Source organism: Coptis chinensis, chromosome 4 (assembly GCF_015680905.1).
Source record: "Coptis chinensis isolate HL-2020 chromosome 4, ASM1568090v1, whole genome shotgun sequence".
Lineage (NCBI taxonomy): Eukaryota > Viridiplantae > Streptophyta > Magnoliopsida > Ranunculales > Ranunculaceae > Coptis > Coptis chinensis.
In genome coordinates this window covers 62,256,160-62,280,992 of record NC_141459.1, presented here as the reverse complement: position 1 = coordinate 62,280,992, position 24,833 = coordinate 62,256,160, and the positions used below count along the sequence as shown (strand labels likewise).

At 38.2% G+C, this 24,833-nt stretch overlaps 2 protein-coding genes across 2 annotated transcripts; both read right to left on the bottom strand.

The window, feature by feature from the left end:
- Nucleotides 1-7,282: 7,282 nt before the first annotated feature.
- Nucleotides 7,283-17,475, bottom strand: LOC147504303 (uncharacterized). Its single transcript, XM_086605139.1, has 8 exons — nt 17,365-17,475; nt 9,042-9,095; nt 8,792-8,911; nt 8,661-8,704; nt 8,439-8,564; nt 8,267-8,351; nt 8,118-8,174; nt 7,283-7,399 (listed from the first exon to the last, which is right to left on the bottom strand). The coding sequence occupies exons 1-8, from the start codon at nt 17,473-17,475 to the stop codon at nt 7,283-7,285; spliced, it is 714 nt and encodes a 237-aa protein (XP_086461265.1).
- A 240-nt stretch (nt 17,476-17,715) lies between these two features.
- LOC147504302 (uncharacterized) lies at nt 17,716-18,249 on the bottom strand. Its single transcript, XM_086605138.1, has one exon. It carries the CDS (start codon nt 18,247-18,249, stop codon nt 17,716-17,718), a length of 534 nt encoding a protein of 177 aa, XP_086461264.1.
- Between the last annotated feature and the right edge of the window lie 6,584 nt (nt 18,250-24,833).

Sequence of the window (24,833 nt, the reverse complement as noted above, 5' to 3'; positions counted from 1 at the left end):
AACAACTGGGGTAGTGACGATATCCACCACTCCGCTAGTTCTTCAAATACAGATTAGGGTCACGGTATGTTTGAAATTAAACACACATCCCGAGCTTAAAACTCTAATCGAATCACTCACTAAAAAGGTAGAGGCCATTTCTCGCTCAACAAAAGCCTATCCCGTCATGAATGTAAATTCAAATCCATGTAGTTTCTGTTGGAGCCCTCAAAGATCCCGACTCCATCGGTCCCTATAGCCTATGAACAGGCTTATTCCATTAATAGTGAACCTAACGCCCCTTGGAGACAAAATCCCAACTTCGGTTGGAGAAATAACCAACACGTCACACCTCCAGGGTACAATAATCAATATGTTAGGCCAACGCACAGTTTTAACCAAGCTCCACCACGACAAGGAGAGGGTCAGGGTAATTTTAATAATTATAACAACCAAGTGCAACCTCGACAAGGTCAAGCACAAGGTTAAGGTAGTTATAATAATTATAATGCTAATAGAGGTATTATTCTAGTCAATAATAATTATCAAAATCCACCCATAAATAATTCACGTGAAATAGTTCGGTCCACACCTCGTGACTGACTACTACACCCACACAACGGATCGTCTTGACACCTTCATACAAGTGAGCCAAAAACTTTTCCAAACCATGGCTCAATCTAACCAACGCCTTCTACAACGTTAATAATTTAACCCAACGGTTGGCCCAAGATAAAGCCCAACCCAAAGTGTGTGTTGCCAGTCACGCAATACCTAATCCTAAAACAACAAACACAGCCTTTGAGGTAATCGATAATACTAGTAATGAATATGAAAATATAGGTGAGCTAAATGCCATCACCACTCTCCGTTCTGGCAGAGTGGTTGATAACAAAGTAACTATGCCTATAGTTACCCCACCAGTAGCCCCTACACCTGCTATTTTACTAGATACCGAAATAGAAACCCAAGAGCCTACCACCGTAGAGGTACCAGCCACAACACAACCTAAGAAACAAAAGCCACGGTTAAACATCCGGGTGATACCATTGCTAAATATAGCGAAACCACGTTTCCACAAAAATTAGCCGTGTTAACTAGGAATACTAATTATGAGGAGATTAGGGGACGTTTTCAAGAATCTAACTATCAACCTTCCCTTCCTCGAAGCTATTAAAAGCTACCACACCATGCTAAGTTTCTTAAGGAGTTGTGTACTACTAGGCGTAAGACCAATATACCAAAAGACGTCTTTTAACGTAACAATTCCCAACTCTATCGAACATAATGGAATTGTTAAGTACAAGGACCTTGGTCGCCCCACTGCATAATGCACCTTAGGAGAGATTCTTATATGACGACCGCGTTATTAGACCCGGGGCTTAGTGTTAACTTACTCCCGCTTTTATTTGTATAGACAAATAGGTCTAGACGAGATGCAACCCACTAAAATGACGTTGCAATTAGGCGATCGGTCTATTATCCTAAGTGTGTGGTCGAAAATGTCTTTGGTAAAAGTTCAAGATTTTTACTATCCCGGCTGATTTTGTCATCCTCGATACGAAGTCGCTAACGACTCGTCTCCATCATCTTAGAGGCGCCCTTTCCGGCGCAACCGCCAACGCGCCATTAATTGTCGCGGATGGTTCGATGTCCATATTTTGGCCATCTTGTCATTTGAAGTAAATGTTTTAAAACAAAGACACATTTATCGATTCGATCTATAGATGGAGAGGTTAGCATGATCGAGAGCTTTGCTCGAGATTATTTCAACAACACGTTCCCTGATAATCATATGCCCAAATTTCTTTCCTTTGGAAGTTCAGACTCCAATATTTTCATCCCTACACTAGTCGATACACATATTGCGGATGAGGATGACATAGATGATCGACTTTCTCAAAGATATAGAGGACTATCATAGTAACGTGGATATGACAAATCTAGATGAGGAATTCGATGAGTTTCTTAGAGCAGATGATGATTCACCCTATCAAGAACTACTTTGCACAACAGCCACCTCGACTCCCCTCCTTCCACCCTTTCAAAGAAATCTCGAGTTTGCACTCGATCCTTTTGTTTCTTTTGTGATTCATAATTTTTTAAATCCACCTAGTAAACAAATACTTCAGAAGAACCAAGCATTTGACACCTTCATTTTCAGACTTGAAACAGTCCCTACCTACACCATGAATGAGTTTTGTGCTAAACCCACATCCTCATTGTTTACATGCTTTCCTTCTACAACTTATCCATATCCACCATATTCTCCACAACCATTCACTTTTCCACACTTATTCACTAAAACACCCTCTCGTTCAAAAATGAAAAAGAAGGTGCATGCTAGGTTACGTTATAGGGTTATTCGACTTCGTTTTCATTTCACTAGGTTGCGTCATAGGAAATCTTGGTGCTTGATTGTGTTTGGATTTGTTTTCTGTGATATTTATTTTTAGAATGATCCACAACTATTTCGGTTGTTGATATATGATAAACTGCATGTTCATACATATGTTAGATAAAGTCTCGAGTATCTGAATATAAATGCCTCAATTTGTTGTGTTTGGCGCATTCCTTTCATTTCCAGATATTGGTGAGTGCACCATTAAGGTAACCGGGCCCTCCCTATGGAGTGTGTGGCTGTAAATACCGGATCCTAAGTCCACGTTTAACATAATTCACGTTTTCCACTCTTGCATGTTTTCTCAGATTTTTGAGTCATGTGTTTCTCTATGGGGTGAATTATGTCTTTTTTGTTTATTGTTTTTCATTATAAAAGTAAATATATATATATATATATATATATATATATATATATATATATATATATATATATATATATATATATATATCGGTTTGTCTAGGGTGCCACTCTTATAGTGACACCCTTTATCTCACACTTCTCTGAGCCGCCGGATCTAAGCCCTCTAGATGTGAAGATCTAATTCACCCAATTTACCGATATTTACCGATATTTCAAAATTTTGGTTTATTTCAAAATAAAAAAGAAACGAAAATACCAAAACAAATTAAATTGGGGTTCTCTCTCTCTCTCTCGGCTTCTTCTCCAATTTGAACCAAGCTTCTGGATTAAGGTATTTTCGAACATTTAATTCGTTTGATTTGTTGTTTAATTAGTAAACAACAAATTGGGTATATTGTTGGATGTTGTTTAAACGGTTGAACCTAGTAAACTTTATTCTTGGCAATTGTTTAAAACGTGAAATTGGGTGAATACTGTAACAAGCAAACAAGTTTAAAACGCTTGGTTCAACCGTTTATTGGGTATGAAATTGTTTATATTGTTGTTTGGAACAAGAAACTTGGAAGTAAACAAGTTTCTGTATTTGAAGAAAACATTAGACAACCGCGTGTATGAACTTTATTCAAATTGGGTAACCTTCTGTGTAGTGAATTTATTCGAATTGGGTAACCTTTATTCAAATTGGGTACATATAATAATTTTGCAAATTTAATTAGCTTTGAATGGTATTTAATTTAATTAGCTTTAATGGTATTTTCGTTGTCGTATTCTTCATGCTTTAATGGTATTTTCGTTGAAGTTTGAATGTTATTTAATTAGCTTGAACTCTGTCGTATTCTTCATGCCGTATTCTGGCAGAGTTTTGAACTTCTCGGGAGTAGGTGAACTCTGTCGAGTTTTAAATTGTCGAGTTTTGAACTCGGCCGAGTTTTAAATTGGTCGAGTTCGTGAACTAGCATATTCGTGAACTCGTTAGAGTTTTAAATTATGTGAGGGTTTTGAACTCTGTCAGAGTTCGGTGAACTCTGTCGAGTTTTGAATTTGTCGAGTTTTGAACTCTGTCAGAGTTCTAAATTATGTCGAGTTCGGTGAATTCGGCCGAGTTTTGAACTTTGTCGAGTTTTTTAAATTTCGTCGAGTTCTAAATGGGCCGTCGAAGTTCGTGAATTCTGTCAAAGTTTTGAACTGTCAAAGTTCGTGAAGTAGCATATTCGTGAACTCGCCGAGTTCGGTGAATTAGCATATTCGGTGAACTCTGTCAGAGTTTTGAACTCTGTCAGAGTTCGGTGAACTCTATCAGAGTTTTGAGCTAAAGTGGATTGATCCGGTCGACGTGGCTAAGCTGAAAAAAGAAGGGAGTCCTATATATTCTATACTGTATTGATGGCTCATTTTGGCTCACTTCCTCGATATGGGATCGAAAATGTTAAGTACTCAGATTTCTTAGAGAGGTAGCGGGTTAGCTGTACAAGCAATTCAACCTCTTATAGGGGGGATGGGGTTTAAAGTGACTTCTCTAGAGGGGCAGCCCAGAAGCAAGATTCTAGGCAGGCTTAAGTGGGGATTTTGGTCTAGCCATTAGAGATAGAGAAAAAGTTGAGCCAACCAAGGCTTTGGTAAGAAACCAGTAATATGCTTAACACACCCAAGTCAAGGGCTACGAGTGGGGATTTCTAGGGAGATTCAAGCTGTGGCGCAGCTAGCTTTAGTTGGCATAAGAACAAACAACTAAATGGGTATCCTTAGCCTTTTGTTAGCTTCGGTGGCCTGGAGTCTTCTCTGGGGGCATCTCTTCTTTATAGCTTTATAGATTATGAATTCGATTCAGAACACGCAAGAAAAGCGTTGATGGAACCATGCAAACAATGCTCATTAACTCACTAGCGTCCCAATCAAATCATTCCAAAGTACTTCCCCCATGCGCCCCATTTCGGAACAAGCTCTTGGTGAAAAAGAGGGGTGTAGTCCGAACGAAGATTATCCGTCGAAGTTATTTCCTTTTTCTTGAGAAAGCTCGCCGAGTAAGGGAATGCTCGTGTAGTCGACACTTGCACTAAGCTTTTAGAAAATCTTCCAAGAAACCGAATAACCTGGAGTCCGGTCGTCCCCGAAAGTGATAAGCACCGCTAAACCTCGATTCGGTGCCTAATTTCTTCCATAGCACCCTTTATTAGAATTAGAGCGCAGTGGTGTATTGATCGGACATAATGCTCCCTTTTCGTCATAAGGCGTGGTTTCTCACGCCCTATAATGATGATCAAATCACGATCATGGGATAGCCCGGTTCTAATTCTATATGCGGATTAGAATTGAAATTAAAACCGAAGCTTATTTAGTTCCGGATGATGTAGAGCCAATTCGAATTTATTTCCTTAGGTTCCTAGCTCTCCTCTCGGGTGGGTTGGAAAACTTTCATATCAAAGGGGTTAGCTCTATCGAACGAAGGTTAGGTTTTCAAAGTGGTAGGCTTAGAGCCAGCAATAAAGCTAGAAAAGTCTACCGCGAAAGTGAGTAGTCTTTGCCAAAGCAAAAAGGTAAATGCTTATTTCATCTTTCTTGAGATGAAATGCAAACGCTTGGTGGTTTGGGGTCCAACTTCTTTCTTTTTGTTTGTATTGGACTTGCCGACATATCGAAACGTAAGTGAGTCGAATCAAGCTCTTGTCGTTCGGTCCATTCAAACAATGCTATAACTTAAGAAAGAGGGCGCCCCTCTTTATAATAATAGTAGATCATTTTCGGCATGCTATCCATTTGAATTGTTTTCTCCTCCCTTTCCAGCCCAGTCCTTTCTGATCATTTTTGCATTATAGTCCTCCTTAACTAAACAAAAAACACCTAAGATGATGCTGGTTTTGCTTTACTTTTCAGTTTGTGTTAGTTGAGATGATGCGGGGAGTGTTTATTGGCATTTGAGATGATGCGGGTTTTGCTTTACTTTTCCGTTTGTGTTAGTTGAGATGATGCAGGGAGTGTTTATTGGCATTTGTCTTTCTTTGTTCTTTTGAGAGTTGATCATGACTTAAGTTCAAGAGTTTTCCAATCAATGAGGTTTCTAGATTTGGTGTTGAATTTGACATATGTGGTAGTATTTATACTGATTCATGTGTTTTTATTGGGGGGTAATTAGGCAAATGGTGGTGGCGGAAGATGGTGAACATGAGGAAGCAAGTGGAGAGGTTAGTTTTTCTGTCAGACCTTAATAAAGCAGTTTGATTTAACTTTGCTTGACTGATCTGTTTATTCAATTTTTTTGTTTTGCAGGAAGGAGATAAAGTCAGAAAGTTAGATTGGAAATCTCTTTGTAGTCAAAAAATGTTATGTTATGACTCTTTTGTAAGTGCAAGTTGTTGATATGTAGCAACTTAGCTTTATGTTCAGTAATTCAGACAATGTAATTCAGACATGGTGTCACATTGTTGAAATATGAAATGATAGTGATCTTGCTTTGGACTTGTCATTCTTTTCATGTTCACCTAAGATCCTAGGGTTTCATGTATTTCATGTCACATTGCCTTTGGTTATGTTTCCGCTATTAGCGTGCATTGATTTTAATAGGACGCCTGCTGTCGATGGAGTAAAACAGTTATACTACTTTAGTGGTCTTGCGTATGTGCTTTGCTTAGATCTCAGTTTATATCCATTCAATGGCTCTTCTTGTGCTTTCCAACAATTTGCGCATTTTAATTTGTCACATCGAAGTATCTCTATTAATAATCTAATGCAGAACATTGTCCCAATGTTATCTCTAATGTCCCAATGTTATCTCTATTAGTATCTCTAATGCAGAACACAAAAATCCCAATGTTATCAACAAAAATCCCAATGTTATTTACCAAAACACAAAAATCTAATGCAGTACGCAATGTTTTTGCCAAAACACAAAAGATCTGTTTTTTTGCCTCTTGAACGGTGTGGTCACACCGTTTGGGACTAAGGCCAAACGGTGTGGCCATATCGTTTGGATTTGAACTTGCAAAAAAAATGGCGTGTCTGTTTGGACTTTGTCCCAAACGGCATGGCGTGTCTGTTTGGACTTAGTCCCAAACGGCATGGCCACACCGTTTTGTTTAGTTCCAAACGGCATGGCCACACCGTTTGGCCTTAGTCTCAAACGGTGTGGCCATGCCCGTTTGGAACTAAGGCCAAACGGTGTGGCCATGTCGCTTTGACTTTGAACTTGCAAAAAAAAAATGGCGGTTCTGTTTGATCGTGTTAGCGGCATGGCCACACCATTGGACTTAGTCCCAAATGGCATGGCCACACCGTTTGGTACTAAGGCCAAATGGTGTGGCCATGCCATTTGGGACTAAGTCCAAACGGTGTGGCCATGCCGTTTGGACTTTGAACTTGCAAAAAAAAATGGCGTGTCTGTTTGGACTAAGTCCAAACGGTGTGGGCGGAAAGGACCAACGGGTAAAGAAAACTGAAGGGGAAGTGAAGAAATTGTACAATTTGTGAATATCCAAGATAAATAACATTGTCAACTAAGTTGGTCTCAAACGAAGTGTGCATATGGATTGTAAAAAATATGTGTTTTCAACAGTCGAACTTGGCAAAATGCAATTTTTGAGCATGGTTTCTCTGTCCTGTATCTCTGAGTTTCTGAATCAAACGAAACATATAAAATGGCAGTTCCCCCACGGAACTATATTCCTACAAATCAAACACATCCTAAGATTATTCAATTCGGACTTGGTTTTTCAATGGGCATTCATGTACATCCTTCAAATTTTTATTACATGCACTATTTGGTAGTTCGAAGTGTACACTGGAATCACAATCCTCTCTCAGAACGTAAGTGGCCATCAATGACATTATATCATTTCTCGGCGGGCGGTTCAATTTGTATTTGCTTGGCTTAATGCGAACCGAAGAGCTTTAAGTTGACTAAATTTAAGTTAAGAATTATGGTTAGCTACTATATCACAATAGACAAATGTCATGTTAAAATCACCATTACATCCCAAAATGCGCAGTCCGTTTCAATATGCTTTCGAGACGAATGCTCCAATAGAATACATAATATGCCCAGGGATAGAATGCTTCAATAGAATACATAATATGCCCGGGGACAGAATACTTCAATAGAGTACATAAACAACTGCGTCCTCGAATCCAAACCAATTTATTTTTCAAAGCTGAACAAAGGTAAGGTACAAATCTCCAACAAATGCACCCTAGTTACATTGATTTAGTGGGTTGCTGAAAAGCTCTTGCAAAGACCTCGGGGTTTGGCCATCGAGCTTGCTTTTTTTCCATTGATCCGTCGGAAGAATCGCCTTAGTAAGGCAAAAAAAAAATCCATAATATCAACAGAAGGAAAATTTTCTTTTACTTCTTAGTGAGAATAATGATGAGATGGAGCACATACCACATAGTATGGAATGCCTGTTATGTGGTCGGAGTACTTCTCAAGTTCAGCGTAAACCTTCAGATAACCACCAAGAAGAATGTCAGTTTTAAAAAGAAAATAATAAGTGTAAATGTAAGAAAAAACCTATTTGTTTATGGAGAATAGACCTCTTGGACTCCCTTATTAGGGTTATCAAGAAACTCCGCTGCTCCTTCTATTCCAACCTTTTTAGTAGCTTCTACAAGAAACTCCCTGCATCAGTTACAAAGAGTCACACTGTTAATATTTCTAAAATAAAAACTGCAAACCATTGTCGGGCTATGATCACAGAATGAACACTTGTCTCCTATATACTTCCCCTGGGTGAAATAGCCGAGGTGCAACTCCTCCACAAGAGCATTTTGCTTATCGTAACCCTGATGCCCTGCAAATGTTATGAGTCTGTGGTTATCTAAAGTGTTTCCCCTACATATTTAAGCATATCGGTCAATGTTAATTTAGCAACAGTTTCTTGATTCATCTATTTGTAACGATTGGAATTAAAGTTTGATTCAAGCTTACGTGAGCCCATCCACATCGTAGTCAAGACCATGACCACGGAACAGCTACATGATTCAAAACCTCATTAACACCAAATGCATTGGACCAAAGAAACACACAGTATATATAGATAAAAAGAACGGAAGAAAAACCTCAGCCATTCGAGCTTTTATTATTTCAGATTGAGGTCCAAATTTCTCCATGTAATGAACTTTCTTAACAACACCTTCTTTTGGAGCTGAAGGATTCAGGAAATAAAGGTGCCACCTGACCTGTAAAATATAGTCTCGTTATCTGTAGAAATGTAACTAACCTGTAAAATATAGTCTAGTTATCCATTGAAATGTAACTAAGTAAAATAGCAGTACAACAATGAGATCGAAGCAGTGAAGGGAAGGAAACCTCAAAATCAAACTGATCATTTGATGAGGCTATAGCCTTGTCTAGATTCTGCCACTGCTAGTTAGCTAATGAACAAAGAGGACTTTATCAGCAGCATAAGGCACTACACAAGTGTGAAGGAGGTCGCAAAGGACATGTACCAAGGGAGAAAGAATATATATCGATTCTTGACTAAATAGTTAACTGGGACGCTTTGGCTAAAATCGGATTGAGTGTTCAAATTTATACATTAAAGGAAATTAAATGAATGAAATGCTAAACTAAATTATGGTTAGCAACTTTACATATTCATCATGATACAACATAAAAATAGAAGGAATTGAACCCTTAATGTGGACTTTGAACTTGCAAAAATATGGCATGTCCCTCGTTTCAACATATTGATAAGTAGAAAACTAGTAGCATTTGCAGTGGATTGCAGAACACCAAGCACTATGTGAAACTGAAATATTAGATCTAAACAACCAATAAACTACTAAGATTAGATCAGATCAAAGCATGATTATCATAAAAATGAAACAAACAATAATAATAAATCTTATGAAAATAAAAGAGTGAAAGAGATTTACAGTTGCGGTAAACGTTAGCATGCACCATGATTTTGGGTTATTTGATTTTGGGTTTCGATTTTTGAAGAGGCAAATTTGTGAATCAAACGTGAAATCAATTCGTGAATCAATTTGTGGGTTTCAAAATTTTGGGTTTGATTTTGGATTATGAATGATAGCTATTGTTGATTTTGGGTTTCGATTTTTGAAGATTTTCTGTAGTGAGAGGAGAGAGAGAGAGAGAAGGCGTTGGTTTTGCTGGAGATTGAGAAACGAAATTTGGGAGAGAAACACTATAATTACCATTATACCCTTTATTTCAAATTAGATCTGATGATCTCAGAAATAGATCTGACGGACCAGCAGAAGTGTGAGATAAGGGTGTCACTATAAGAGTGGCACCCTAGACAAACCGAATCGTATATATATATATATATATATATATTAAAGGATAAACATAGTAATCTAGGAAGTCTCGGGAATCTGACTTTAAAAGACCCACTGCTAAAAAACAAATTTTCTAAGCTTTGTTGTAAAAAATTTGTTTGGGGGTGGGGTGTTCGTGTTTCCGTCCTAGAATGTTTTATGTCCCATTAGAGTTGCTTAGGGCCGTTTAATTGTATTTCGATCCGGGTTGACATAATCTATGAATTTAGAGTTCAGTCGTTCGCATAACGTACGTCATGCACGCACTTTGAGGCGTTTTCCACTATCTTATATGTCATCCACGGTCGGAATAGAGTGTTTTATGGATCATTGGATTGGAAATTCTCTCCTGATCATTTCCGTATCTCATTCGCAAAAAATCGGACCGGTAACGAAGCGGCAATTTTAGTTTGAAGTTTCACGAAAAATCGAAAAATTCAAAAGTTTCGAATTGGGCTTGGCCCAACCCACAAGACCGGCGCAAGACCCGCGCCTTTTACCTTTGCCCCAACAGTCGCGTTCATCCTTCCAAATCGCCATTAACGACCACCAAAGCTCCAAACCTAAAAAAAAAAAAAAAAAAATTAAAAAGAAACCTAATGAAACCCACGCCCACATTCAAATCAACTTCAAATCTTCTAAAATCCTTCCACCACCACCTCCACCAAGTAGAAAAAAGCCAAAAACCACCGAAAATTTAAAAAATTGTGAACTGTCGCGCCACCACCACTGGTTGTTTCAGTCGGTCGAATCAAATTCCAACACCACATCCCATTTAAACCCCCACTACATTCCAAACACTAAAATGGCTCAACAACGTTGAATTTTGCCGGAGCAAGCATTTACTGGTGACCACTTCGCTACCGCTTTTTACGGTGATTTGAAAATGATCGAAGAGACTGGAATAGCTTGTGGTAATTCGAAAAGCCTTTTACCACTTAAGACTTAATCGACGGTTCTACAACACGAGGGAGTTGGAGGGGACTAGAATTTTGTTATGGTGGCAAAGAGGAGGAAGGAAGTAACCATGGGTTGTTGGTGAGATTCTAGGCATTCCGCCTAGAATCCATCCGATGTCACGCTACAGAGTCCCAATATAATGGGGTAGAGCCGTTGATGCACGTGGCGGATTTACGAAGGGAACTACAATGCGAGATCGCATTGTGTTCGCCAGCATCCTCGAAACCAACCCGGTGGCCGCAGCTCGATGGATTGTTCGGAAAGTCCCGGGAAGGAGAAGGTCGGCGACATCGGTCCGAATCTGCCTCCACATTTTATGGATACTCCGGGGAGCAGAATACGAAGTTCTCAGATCCCCGGAGTTTTGCTTAGCATGATTAGGGGAGTAGGGAAAGCTGTTGCACCTCTCCCTGTGTTGATAACCAAGATCATCTTTGAAGTTGAGAGAAGCAGCTCCGGCGTCTGATAGGTCTTACATCACCCTACACCGAAATCCTCGCATCTATAAAGATTGTGTCCAACGAGTTTGGAGGTTGCCTGAGGATAGGGTAGAGGACGAGGAGGATGGTGGAAATGAGAATGCCGAGGAGGATGGGGAAATGAGAATGCCTCGGAGGATGAGGAGGACTTGACTTGTTTTGATGCGGATGCCTTGGAGAGGTGTTGGTCAGATGCAGAACGGATGGCCGTAATTCATCGTGGCATGCGCTCACTCAACACTATCTGTGAAGACCTCCGGACTCGACAGGCTACTATCCATCATAACTTCGAGATCCGATCCCAGCGGGAGGACGAGTGGTGGGAACAGATGAGGGCCGAGCTAGAAGCTCAACGCCAGTTCCGGGCCGACATGCTTGCACGATTCCCACCTCACGGGGATTCTCCTTCTGAGGACACACCATCGAGGCACGAGCGTCATCGCCGAAAGACGAATGGGGCTGGCCCATCGGGAGCTCAGGAGCCATCTCCTGAGTGTGTGCCCTCCGCTACTAGTACCGAAGTGGTTAGGGATAGTATAGTTTGATGTTTTTTTTTATTTTTTTATTTTTTTTTATTTTTTTATTTGTAGTTTCATTATTGTTATTTATTTTAATGTAAGTTAAATTCTGTAATTTGAATTTTGTAGTGAAATGTACTTCGAATGAAAATTTTAATATAATGTGGTTATTTTCTTTGTGCGTGGTTGTTTCATATTGATCCCACCTTCCCAAATTGTTTGGGGGTGGTGTTATCTATTTCAGCATGATTTTTATATGACCCTCGTTTTAGAATTTATTGCGGAGTCAAGGTGAAAATATAGCCGATTAGGCATATCTATGAATAAGTATCATGGTAGGATGAAATCTCGATTAAATAGGTAGATTCTATCCTAAATTCAACCTAAAAGATACTAGGTTTGTTTTAGAATCAATGAAATGATTTGTTTCCGCTGGTTTGGAAATTTTAGGATTTTCGAAACCGCCAGAAAAACTTTTGGCAACTTCCCGATCCGTTTTAGCAATTTTAAACCTATATAAACTTCATTCATTCTACACTCACAACCCACACTACACCTAACTTCCATCACTCACCTTTCACTCCCACGATTCCCACGCTTCGCGTCTCATTTTTCCGATTTTCAAGACCTCGAGTGCGCTGCTGAGGGAGGCGACTCGCTACCGAGACTTTTTTTTTTCAGAATTTTTGTCGAGGACTCAAGGCTTCAAGATGAGCGCCAACCGGGCTCAAACACTGGAATTCTAATACCTTCAGAGCGCTTTTCGCTTCAAGTAGAGCGACTCGCTACCGACTTCCGTGGACCAGAAAAATTCCAGTTTTTCGCGGGTTGTTCCCGGATCTTTTCGCAGCTATTTTGAGCATAATTTTGAGATGACATCTCCTACATTGATCTTTGGAACAGTCTTTTTGAAGATTTGTTCCAAAGTACTACTTACGGTGCTTGGTTTTCGCTGGTTTATCACATACGCAGCCGGGAACCGCTTATGGTAAGACGATGCACTTTATTCTCCAACACTAGCATCTTATTTTTATGATAACTGCATTTTCTTTGAGAGACCAGATGGAGAACAAGTGTTCTCCATTAACATTGATAATGAACCAATGGAAATTACCAGGTTCTTGCTAGCATTTGTTCTTGGACTTGCTATGCCCGCTGAAATACAAGACCCATGGTGTTATTGGGTAGATAATATGTATGTCTACACTTATGAGTTTTTGCATGAGTCGTATGGTGCAAGCATTTTCCGTATCGAGGACTAAGGGGAATATAACGTCGCCTTTGGTAGCCTGTCCATGAACATAGGAACTGTTATGTTTTGGATCATGCTAAATATTTTAGGGGAATGGCGTTTTTCTTCTGTGAATGATGTCACTTGCAGCGTCTTCCTTGCTTTAGCCACGGGACGTATGTGTCATGACCTTCCCCGAACCTTGATGTCTAGTTTAGCTCGATCCCATAGCATGAGGCATAAGTACCTTCTTATGCCTGTTCTAATTTCCCGTATTATGCTATGTTTCTTTCCTAGTTTTTTGTACACGTTTCACGGATTGGATTACGGTCGACACTCTAAGACCCACAAATAGTATTATTCGATCTTTCCGTGCAATGACTTGGCAAGGGTAGAGGATACAACCTTATCAGGTTGCACCCTACACCCCATCAGACCAAGTGGCACTTAATAGGTTAGCAATAATAGATGATAAATGGCGGGAAGCCTGGCAAATTATCATGGCATGGCAGGACGCGAAGGAACCTCACTTCTTTATAGAAGAAGATGATAAGCAGGATGATGAATAAGCGGGAGATAAGGTAAGTTTTAATTCTAGTTAGTGTCTGCTTATGTCCAAAGCAATTTCATTCTTTTAACCCCATAATGGGTAGAACTCGTATAGAGTTGCGTCAGTTTTTATTTCCTATATTAGTATGTTCTAACCTTGTTTTGCATATGTTCCTAAATTTCACGCGATTAAATGGTATTTTTCCAACCCTCTTTATTTAAAATGCTTTGAGGACAAAGCATGCTTCTTGTTTGGGGCATAGAAACACGTGTAATTAAGGCATCTGTTAGGATATAGATAGGTATAATATGCATTTGTTTTCTAGTTAAAATTTAAAAAAATTCAAAAATATAAATAAATAAGTTATGCTATACACTTAGGAATATTGGTATTGTTTTCTTTCTCTATGCTCTTAATAATCTAGAAGTCTCATGTAGCTTTTGCATTAGAATAATTTTTAGAAACTTAGGTTAATATGTAGGTAATAATCTTTGCATCTATCTATAAATATATTACATGAGTATCTATGATTGTTAGCAGTGAGTTTCTGAAATCTAGGCTAGAGTACTTATTCTACAAATCCTGTGAGAATATAGCCTAAACCTTATATGAGCTTAAAACATTTGAGAAATGACACAAGGGAGAAGTAAAATCCGGATAGAGATATCACATGTCCACTTGCTTGATCACTAAACCATATCCTAAGCGAGAATTTAGGCCCCTCTTTGGATCGATATAGCCAAATTCAAACCTATGAATTATTTTCCGCTAGTAAGCCCCTCGAGCCTTTCTTTAGCCTTTCATAAACCACAAATCCTTTACCCTGTACAAAACAAAACAAAAAAAAAAAATCAACCTACCCAATTTAGATAAGTCTGAGAATAGAATGAGGAAGAAAGAAGAAGAGAAAAACCTGTGTAAACAAAAGTTAGTTAATTGCTTCAGAAAATAAAGAAAAGAAGTTTCCATCCAAAGAAAAGAAAAATAAAAATAGAAATAAAATAAAAACTCCAAAAATAAAATAAAAAATAAAAAGAGTCAAAAGCCAAAGAAAAAAAAAAAAAAATATGGCTAAGGATGGAAACAAAGTGTAGAAGCAAAAGTAAATAACAAGGTTTTCTCTAGTTACATAATATAAAGACTCTATTATCTCAGACTTATCCTTTTTGAATATCCATTTCCTTCCTTCTTAAACCATCTCCTAATCCCCGCAACACCTAATAAAGACCTCTAGCTCAATTAGGAATAGGTTAGTGTGATAGTAAGTGGCAAATGTGTTTGATCGACTCAGGCTTCCTTGTTGTCATTGAGATTGTAAGGTAAAGTGTGCCCACTACACACTGTAGTAGCGAAACTTGAGTGGAAACATCAGAGTGTTGTATCTTGACTATTATTGTGAGAACCTACTTAAGGACGCTATCCCGAGTTTCAGAAACGAACCTGCTAGGCATTTCATAGTATTACTCATTGTATATATGTTTATTTTAGATGATTGATTATTATGCATATATTAGCTTAGGTTTCGACTTGATTACTCTATATGCATTGCTAGTGAGGGGTATAGTTAATTTAGAGCATGAATAAGGAAACAATAGTTTTATTTCTTAGTTGTTGTAGTATAGATGAAGTTTGTGAGTACCTTCAATGGAAAACTCTCACGAGGCTATAACTCGTCCACTAGGGAATTCCTAGTGGTTTAAGGCTTTGTTGCATATGGTCAATGCAATCACACTCAGCAAAACGAGAGTAGATAAAACTCCATTTTTGGTCACTTATTCTAATTTCTCATCTTTGCTTGAGGACAAGCAAAATGTTGTTTGGGGGTGGTTTGATAAGAGCCCAAAACTATAGTTTTAACCCTGTAACAGTCATACTTTTAGACCAATTATGTGAGTAATAATTAAGAGTTAACACCGACACGTGTTTTATGCATTTCGGGCTTCAAAGTCCATTATGTGCAGAAATGTGCGACTTTAGCGAGATAAAGGAGCAAAGGTCAGTTACTAAGGAGTTCCATAATTAAAGGCCAAGATTCAAGAAGACAAAGCCTTTCGATTGCCCGGTCAAAGCTGAAAAGTCGACGGGCGTATAAAGACACAAAGTTAGCAGAACTTCCGAAGGCCGTATCTTTGGACTCAGACCTCGGAATGGGGCCTATCTTATGTAAAAACGACCGGCTCGGAAAGAACTTTCCAATGGTCTAAGCCTTGACCCAATCAGAGGAGCAAATGTAGACAAAAAATCTGTTGAAGCCAACTGCAGCTGAAGAGGCCTTTTTGGACTGAAAGAATTGGGTTTTGGGCCTGATTCTCTGGCCCAAAACATGGCTCCAAGCCCATGCACGATTTTTGGATCTGAACTTATAAATAAAAAAGCTTAGCTCTTTGTTAATGGTAGCTAGTTAGACCTAAAACTATAGATAATTATAGATCTAGTTTTCATGTAATAAAATTAAGTTTAGTTTAAATTCAATTCTTGTTTTAGATTAAACTCTTAGAATCATTATTCTTAATTAGTTTGATTAAATAAATAGCTAGTTTGTCAATTTTGATTCTTGTCATTTACAATTGTGTAGATCTAATTTCCCTTATTACGTAGATAGCTAGACTTAGATTAGTTAGATTATTAATTTAGTATTTGAATCATTGTTTTATTATTCATTAGATTAATAAAATAGTGTTCTCCATAAGTTAGTTTCATTTCCATTAATTGTTTAGTTTCAATTCGTAGATTCAATTAATTGTCATTATTAGTTTAATTAAATTATTGCATTAGTAGTTTTGAATTGAGTTTAAACAAGCAAAGTTTCAATCTTTATATCATGTCTTGTTTGAATTCCATTGGGAATGATAGCGTGATGATTCTCGGCTAAACCTCCATTTGAGGGGGTTGAGAAGCCTTGATGAAAGCTTGATCCCGATTATCGTAGAGTCGTCGTAATTTCCTTTCCACTCTAGAAATGATTAGTTCACCATGAGAATGGGTGTAATCATTCACATGCTAGTTATGAATTGGTAGAAATGCCATGTGTAATTAGGGATTAGGAGTAACTGCATTGTTTGCTGGCGATTCAATTCGGATTATGACGATTCGTCGTTAGTAGGATTAAGTCGAGTTAAGGTGGAATCAATCCCCCTCTAACTGCTTATCATAGAATCAACGTAGCATTCCCATAGTTGTTCTAATAGTCGACTAGTTGCATCTTGTGGGTAGTTGCATCGTAGTCTAGTTGCCATTTCGTAAATCTCTCATTAGACTTTAGTTTAGAGTAATTATACGTAGAGAACACAGCATGCGGAAGGACTAGGAGTGGAACGAATCATCTACTCCACTATATCTCATAGGATTGAGAGTAGAATCTTTGATAAAATTTAGGCACATAAGATAGTTTTAGTTTACTTACGTTATGAGTTTCATCGTTCATTTCGTAGGTAAACTATCAATTTTATGTTTTATCAGCAACCCTCACTTGTCATCTCATGAGCCAATCTCCTTCTCTCATGCAGTAGTGAAGTCAATATAAGATTATATTTGTCAACAAACCGAACCAAAGGCATGTCCCTCAAATCCAAGATCCAACTGTTAAAGGACTCACTAAAATTGTTGCTCACATGCTCACATTTTGAGCTCAAGTCAAAGTAAGATCTTGCCCATGCCTTAACTATTGCAGTCTTATCCAACCAAGCTTTAGCTTCCTTGTTATCTTCCTCAATCACTTTCATGAACCTTTCATGCTCAGTCTTCTTGAATGGCTTCGATGCAGCCTATGCGAAACTTTCCAAGTGTTCACCCTTAAATACCTTTTTGAAAATTTTATACATGTGTTTAAAACAAAACCTATGATAGGAATAAGGAAATACTTCAAACACATATTTGAGTAAGCCCTTTTGCCTATTTGAGATGAAAGTGAGTGATTTAGTATGCTTGTCAAAGTGAGGCTTCAACAATTTGAGAAAAGAATATCATGTGTGTTCATTCTCACCCCTACAAATGTATATTGCTAGGGGAAACAAACCATTCATGGCATCTAAGGCCACTGCACTTAAAACACATCCACCATATTTACCCTTCAGAAAAGCTCCATCAAGACCTATAATAGGTCTGCAACCATCCACCCAACCAGATAAAGAAGCTTCAAAAGTCACAAAGAACCCTGTAAACTCATGAGTATCTTTCTCCCTGTAACATCTAAAAAGACTACCTGGATTTGAAGTCAAAATTTGTCTCATCAACTCAGGAGCCAACATGTAACCATCCTCATAGTTACCATGAATACTCTCTTGCATCTTATTTTTTGCTCCCCATGCAGTAAAATAACTAATTTTAACTCCATAGTTCCTCATTATCCAAGCAGTGATGTCTCTAGGCTTGAAGTGTGGATGATCTCTAAGAGTTTCTTCCATTATCTGTGCAACCCATGGAGATTTTGCCTGTTTCACCTTATCAGTTTTGTCAGCTTCACAAGTATGCTCACCCTTGAAATGCATCAACCTCATAGTGTGTTGGTTTACACTACTTGTAAATATGTTCCAAGAGCACCCCTCAATTGCACACTTCAATCTAAGTTTGCCTTTCTCATTCTTAACTTGCTTATAGCTGAATTTGTTTGCAACTGCCAATGACTTGAAGTATGCTCTAACTGCTTTAATAGTGGGTCACTCCATGCCTACATACATAGGCTGCACTTTTGGAACCTATTCAATATGAACATTTTCATGTTCTTCATCTGCATATAGATTAGAAGTCTTAGTGACAAACTATAAATGTTCATTTTCCTTTTCATATTCTTGTTCATCTACCAACCATTCCACACCTTCATCTTCACTTTCACTATCTGGTTCAAAGTCACTTTCTTCAGAAGAGTGTTGACTCACATACCCTTTATCCTCAACTACAGATGGACCAAACAAGTTAAAATCAGTCCCCAAATCCACATCATCTTCTATATCCACATCTACATCATCATTTTCAAGAAAAATATCTTCAGCAAGAATATCATAACTAAGAATACTTCAGCATCACTCTCGATGTTTATTGTTACTTCTTCTTCATCATAACCACCAAGTCCTAGCTTTCTGATAGCATTTTGCTTGTCCTCAAGCAAATATGAGAAATTAGAATAAGTGACCAAAAATGGAGTTCTAACTACTCTCATTTCGCTGAGTGCGATTGCATTGACCATATGCAACAAGGCCTTAAACCACTAGGAATTCCCTAATGGACGAGTTATAGCCTCGTGAGAGTTTTCTAGTGAAGGTACTCACAAACTTCATCTATACTACAACGACTAAGAAATAAAACTATTGTTTCCTCATTCATGCCTCAACTATCTATACATCTCACTAGCAATTGAATAAGAATAACCAAGTCAAAAACCTAAACTAATATATGCATAATAAGCAATCATCTATGATACAAATATATATACTATGAGTAATACTATGAAATGCCTAGCAGGTTCGTTTATGAAAACTCGGAATAGCGTCCTTAAGTAGGTCCTCACAAAAATGTCAAGACAAAAACCACTCTGATTTTTCTGCTCAAGTTTCGCTACTCCAGTGTGCAGTGGGCACACTTTACCTTACAAACTCAATGACAACAAGGAAGCCGGAGTTGATCAAACACATCTGCCACTTACTATCAAACTAACCTATTCCTAATTGAGTTAGAGGTCTTTATTAGGTGTTATGGGGATTAGGAGATGGTTTAAGAAGGAAGGAAATGGATATTCAAAAAGGACAAGTCTGAAATAATAGAGTCTTCATATTATGTAACTAGAGAAAACCTTGTTATTTACTTTTGCTTCTACACTTTGTTTCCATCCTTAGCCATATTTTTTTCTTTTTCTTTGGCCTTTGACTCCTTTTATTATTTTTTTTGGAGTTTTTATTTATTTCTATTTTTATTTTTATTTTTCTTTTCTTTGGATGGAAACTTCTTTTCTTTATTTTCTGAAGCAACTAACTAATTTTTGTTTACACAGGTTTTTCTCTTCTTCTTTCTTCCTCATTCTATTCTCAGACTTATTCTAAATTGGGTAGGTTGATTTATATATATATTTTTATTTTGTTTTGTTTTTGTAACAGGGTAAAGGAATTGTGGTTCATGGAAGGCTAAGGAAAGGCTCGAGAGGGGCTTATTAGCGGAAAATAATTTATAGGTTTGAATTTTGGCTATATCGATCCAAAGAGGGCCTAAATTCTCGCTTAGGATATGGCATAGTGATCAAGCAAGTGGACGTGTGATATCTCTATCCGATTTTACTTCTCCCCTTGTGTCATTTCTAATGTTTTCGCTCATATAAGGCTTTTAAGCTATATTCTCACAGGATTTGTAGAATAAGTACTCTAGCCTAGATTTCAGAAACTTACTGCTAACAATCATAGATACTCATGTAATATATTTATTGATAGATGCAAAAATTATTACCTACATATTAACATAAGTTTCTAACAATTATTTTGATGCAAAAGCTACGTGAGACTTCTAGATTGTTAAGAGCATAGAGAAAGAAAACAATACCAATATTCCTAAGTGTATAGCATAACTTATTTATTTATATTTTTGAATTTTTTTAAAATTCTAACTAGAAAACAAGTGCATATTATACCTATATATATCCTAACAGATGCCTCAATTACACGTGTTTCTATGCCCCCCCCCCCGAAACAAGAATCATGCTTTGTCCTTAAAGTATTGTAAATAAAGAGGGTAGGAAAAATACCATTGAAACGTGTGAAATTCAGGAACATCTGCAAAACAAAGTTAGAACGTATTAATATAGGAAATAAAAACTGACTCAACTCTATAAGAGTTCTACCCTTTATGGGGTTAACAAGAATGAAATTGCTTGGGACATAAGCGGACACTAATCAAACAAAAACTTACCTCCACTCCAAATAAGTTTTTTCGTCATCCTCCTCTTCTATAAAGAAGTAAGGTTCATTAAGATCCCCCGCCATGCCATTATAATTTGCCAAGCTTGCCGCCATTTATCATCTACGGATGCTAACCTGTTAAGCGCCACTTGGTCGGATGGGGTGTAAGGTGCAACCTGATGAGGTTGTATCCTCCACCCTTGACAAGTCATTGCACGGAAAGGTCGGATAATACAATTGGTGGGTCTCACAATTTCGACCCCAACCCAATCCGTGAAACGGGCACAAAAAATAGGGAAGAAACATAGCATAATACGGCAAACTAAAACAGGCATAAGAAGATACTTATGCCTCATGCTATGGGCTCGTTCTAAACTAGACATCAAGGTTCTGGGAAGGTCATGACACATACGTCCCGTGTCTAAAGCAAGGAAGACGCTGCAAGTGGCATCATTCACAGAAAAAAACACGCCATTCCCCTAAAATGTTTAGCATGATCCAAAACATAACAGTTCCTATGTTCATGGACAGGCTACCAAGGGCGACGTTATATTCGCCTTGGTCCTCAATACGGAAAATGCCTGCCCCATAAGCCTCATGCAAAAAGTCATAAGTGTAGACATGCATATTATCTACCCAATAGCATCATGGGTCTTGTATTTCAGCGGGCATGGCAAGTCCAAGAACAAATGCTAGCAAGAACCATAAGCGTTTCCCTAACGATGTGATCGCCTAGCGAAACCAAGCACCATAAGTAGTGCTTTGGAACAAATCTTCGAAAGACTATTCCGGTATCAATGTTGGAGATGTCATCTCAAAATTACACTTTGGAAAAGCTGCGAATGATCCGGATACTACTCGCGAAAAAACTGGAATTTTTGGTCCACGGAAGTCGTATGAGTGCGCCCGAAAGTATTTGGAATTTCCAGTGTTTGAGCTGAGCTGCTTATGCTTGGGCGCTGAAAAGCGCTGTGACAAAAGTCAGAAAAAATACAGAGAAGGGAGGGCCTCTAGAAGGGCGAAAAGTCTTCGGAGTTCTTGAAACTTCGGAAAAAAGAAAACGAGGGAATCGTAGGAGTGAAAGGTGAGTGGTGGAAGTTAGGTGTAGTGTGGGTTGTGAGTGTAGAATGAATGAAGTTTTTATAGGTTTTGAATTGTTAAAACGAATCGGTAGGTTGCCAAAAAGCTTTAAGGCAATTTTTGGAAACAATAAAATTTTCGAACCCGAAAACGGAAACAACTCATATTCTTGATTCTATAACAACCCTAATATCTTTTATACTGGATTTAGACTAGTAACTTCTAAACTCTCTTAGATTTCATCCTACCACCACATCTAATCATAGGTATGCCAATTACGACAATATTCTCAACCTTCACTCCAAAACAAACTCTAAAATGGAGGATCTTCTACAATCATGATAGAATAAATAATACCACCCCCAAACAATTCGGGAAGGTGGGATTAACAATAAAATCCATGCACAATTTGAAAAGAACAACATTATATTAAAATTGAATTTCAAACAACATTTAACTACCAAATTCAAAGTTAACTACGGAATTTAACAACGTAACATCCTATCTACTAAAAATAATAAAAAAAACAACATCAAAACAACAAACAAGAAGAAATCTAGCTACCCTTCAAGGGAGGGGGGTTGGGGGTAAGAATAGGAATTTGAGAGATCAAGAATGGAAAAACCAAACACCCTACCCACCTCCAAACAAATTTTTGAAAACAGGTTTGTAAAAATTTGTTTTAAAACGTGGGTCTTTTAAAGTCAAATTCCCGAGACTTAATGTGGGGTCATTTTACGCCGATTCTTTCTAGGCGTGCACACCCCAAACAAGCATGAAACTGGGGTGGCACAAAGTGGATGATACGTGGTCAACTATAAACAAATAGTCGGAAGAGTTGGGGGTCTAGCCATAAAAACATGATACTAAATGCACCCCCAAATAGAATAATGTTGTATAATTGGAAGCAAACATAAGTTGAAGGAATGAAAACTTATGCATCCTATCAAAGAACACATGCAAACCATCATGTTGTAATTGTTTTAAATAGTTGGAATGACCAAAAAGATGAATTAGCGATACTTTAGGTGAGAAGGGAATGAAGTGTGGATCCTGATGTCTTTCATGAAGCTCAGATAAGGAAAAATAAGAAAAACTAGGTTTCTCACTACACTCGGTCAGAGCTTGTCTCTTAATTACCGGAATGGTGTACTCATGGGATTGTGTACTAGGCAAACATTCTTCACTGTGAGGGTTGAAAAAATTATAGATGGTCTCTGAGGCAATTGGCTCAAGGGCAAAATCGAGGTTCCTTTTAAATGGTGGGTGAATGGATGGCTTAGTTGTGGTAGATGGTTGGATTATAGGAGGTGGTAACTCAGGTGGATGGTGGTTGGTTGGTGGTTCATCGGGTGGTGGATCCTCACATGCTCTTAAGAACTCTACATCTGGCTTAGCTAAATCCACAAGGTTGTGGTTCGTGGCTTTATCTTTAAGATTTTCCTCTATTTCTTTCCTTGTTATTTCTTCAGTTGCCAAATTGAATTGAGATTCACATTGCTCTAAAGATGTAACTTCCTCGTTTTCTTGCACATTAACTTGTTCATGCCTTAGATTTGAATTGTTAATCTCCATGTCCTCACCCTCTTCCTCTAAAACACTACAAGTATCATCTATGGCCTCATTCGAATGTGTCGAGACATCATCCAGCCGAGTGCAGTTAGCAAACTCAAAGGCCTGGACATGCTCAACAAGGGAGGGTCCATATTACGAGAATGCCAATAGTTATCAAATTCTTCTTCCTTCGTCACACCTTTATAAATATCTTCTAAAGTGTAATCATTATATTCATCGTCAGGTGGATCAGTGGGAAGTTCCTCGGAGCCATCGCTCAAGTTTGAGTGGTCATCCGAAACTAGTCCTAAAGAGTTGTCTACAAGAATTTCCTCATCTAGGTGGGGTGTGGAGTTAATATCATGGTTAATGGGAGGGTCTTCGGAAGGTAATAGTTCATGAAATGTAGGGTAGGTGTGAACTAGGTTGACTGGGTTAGTTATAGGAATAGTGTCGATCTCTAGCATGGTAGAAATGTCTGGCGTAGGTGAACCTAGTTTCTTTAGGTTCCGGTTTATTTCCTGAAGTATTATTTTGTTTTGGGCCATTATTTCATCGAATGTTGTTAGCTGAGGGGAAGCTTGGTGGTGTGGGTCTGGTTGGTATGGTGTTTGATAGTCATAGTTATTGGCGTTTGAGTGACTCTGGTTGATGTAAATCTTGTGATGGGTTAGGTTGAATTTGAATGGCCGGGTTGATTGTTATTGGTGGAATTACATGAATAGTTTGGATGACTAGAAAACTCTTGATTGTATGAGTCACTATAAAAATTTGAAAATTGAGGCTTATAATTATTATTATATCCTATAGTAGGCTCAGACTCTTGATATGATGGGCATTGAGAAGCCCAATGGTTAGGACTACCACAACATGAACATGGTGAAGGGTTCCCATAATAATTACAAGATTGCTCTTGATATGATGGGCATTGAGAAGCCCAATGATCAGGACTACCACAACATGAACATGGTGAAGGGTTTTCATAATAATTACATGATTGCTCTTGATATGATGGGCATTGAGAAGCCCAATGGTTAGGTCTACCACAGCATGAACATGGTGAAGGGTTTGCATAATTATCATATGATTGTTGGTCTACATATTGATATGCCATATTGGTTTTTCAAATATATTATAGGGCAACTAATATGCAACCACAACTCTAAGCATACATTTCTAGATAGGCGTGTGGTATTTATTTTTACGAAAAATAAGCCTGATTATACTAGAATTAAAACTCCTCTGACAGAAGAGGCGAGGAGTGGAAGGAGTACCTGAATGCCTCCTTGCTACGCGTTTGAATAGCGTCTTGTATACATGATCTCAGTGTATTTAACAAGTTAGAAACACTGAGTAACTTGAAGACATAAAAATTTGCATTTACCTATGAAAATTGGGCTGTTCACACTGAATTTTCCCTTGAGGGCGCGAGTGCCCTCTGTTTGGCGCGAGTGTCTGTTTTTGTCGAATGTCGGTGTTTTTGGGGCGGTCGCTTCGGTTTTGGCGCGGGTCGCGCTCCAAGGTTTTCAAGTTTTAGGCCTTTTATCGTACTTCAAAAAATCTGAAAT

What these genes read in the sequence shown, in the direction of transcription:
- LOC147504302 (XM_086605138.1), bottom strand. Translation starts at nt 18,249, where the DNA reads ATGAGGTTGATGCATTTCAAGGGTGAGCATACTTGTGAAGCTGACAAA.
- LOC147504303 (XM_086605139.1), bottom strand. Translation starts at nt 17,475, where the DNA reads ATGAAAGTGATTGAGGAAGATAACAAGGAAGCTAAAGCTTGGTTGGAT. An exon ending in ATGATCAGTTTGATTTTGAG is followed by an intron (nt 8,912 to 9,041) that starts GTTTCCTTCCCT and finishes TATATTTTACAG; the next exon opens with GTCAGGTGGCACCTTTATTT. An exon ending in TACGATGTGGATGGGCTCAC is followed by an intron (nt 8,565 to 8,660) that starts GTAAGCTTGAAT and finishes TTAAATATGTAG; the next exon opens with GGGAAACACTTTAGATAACC.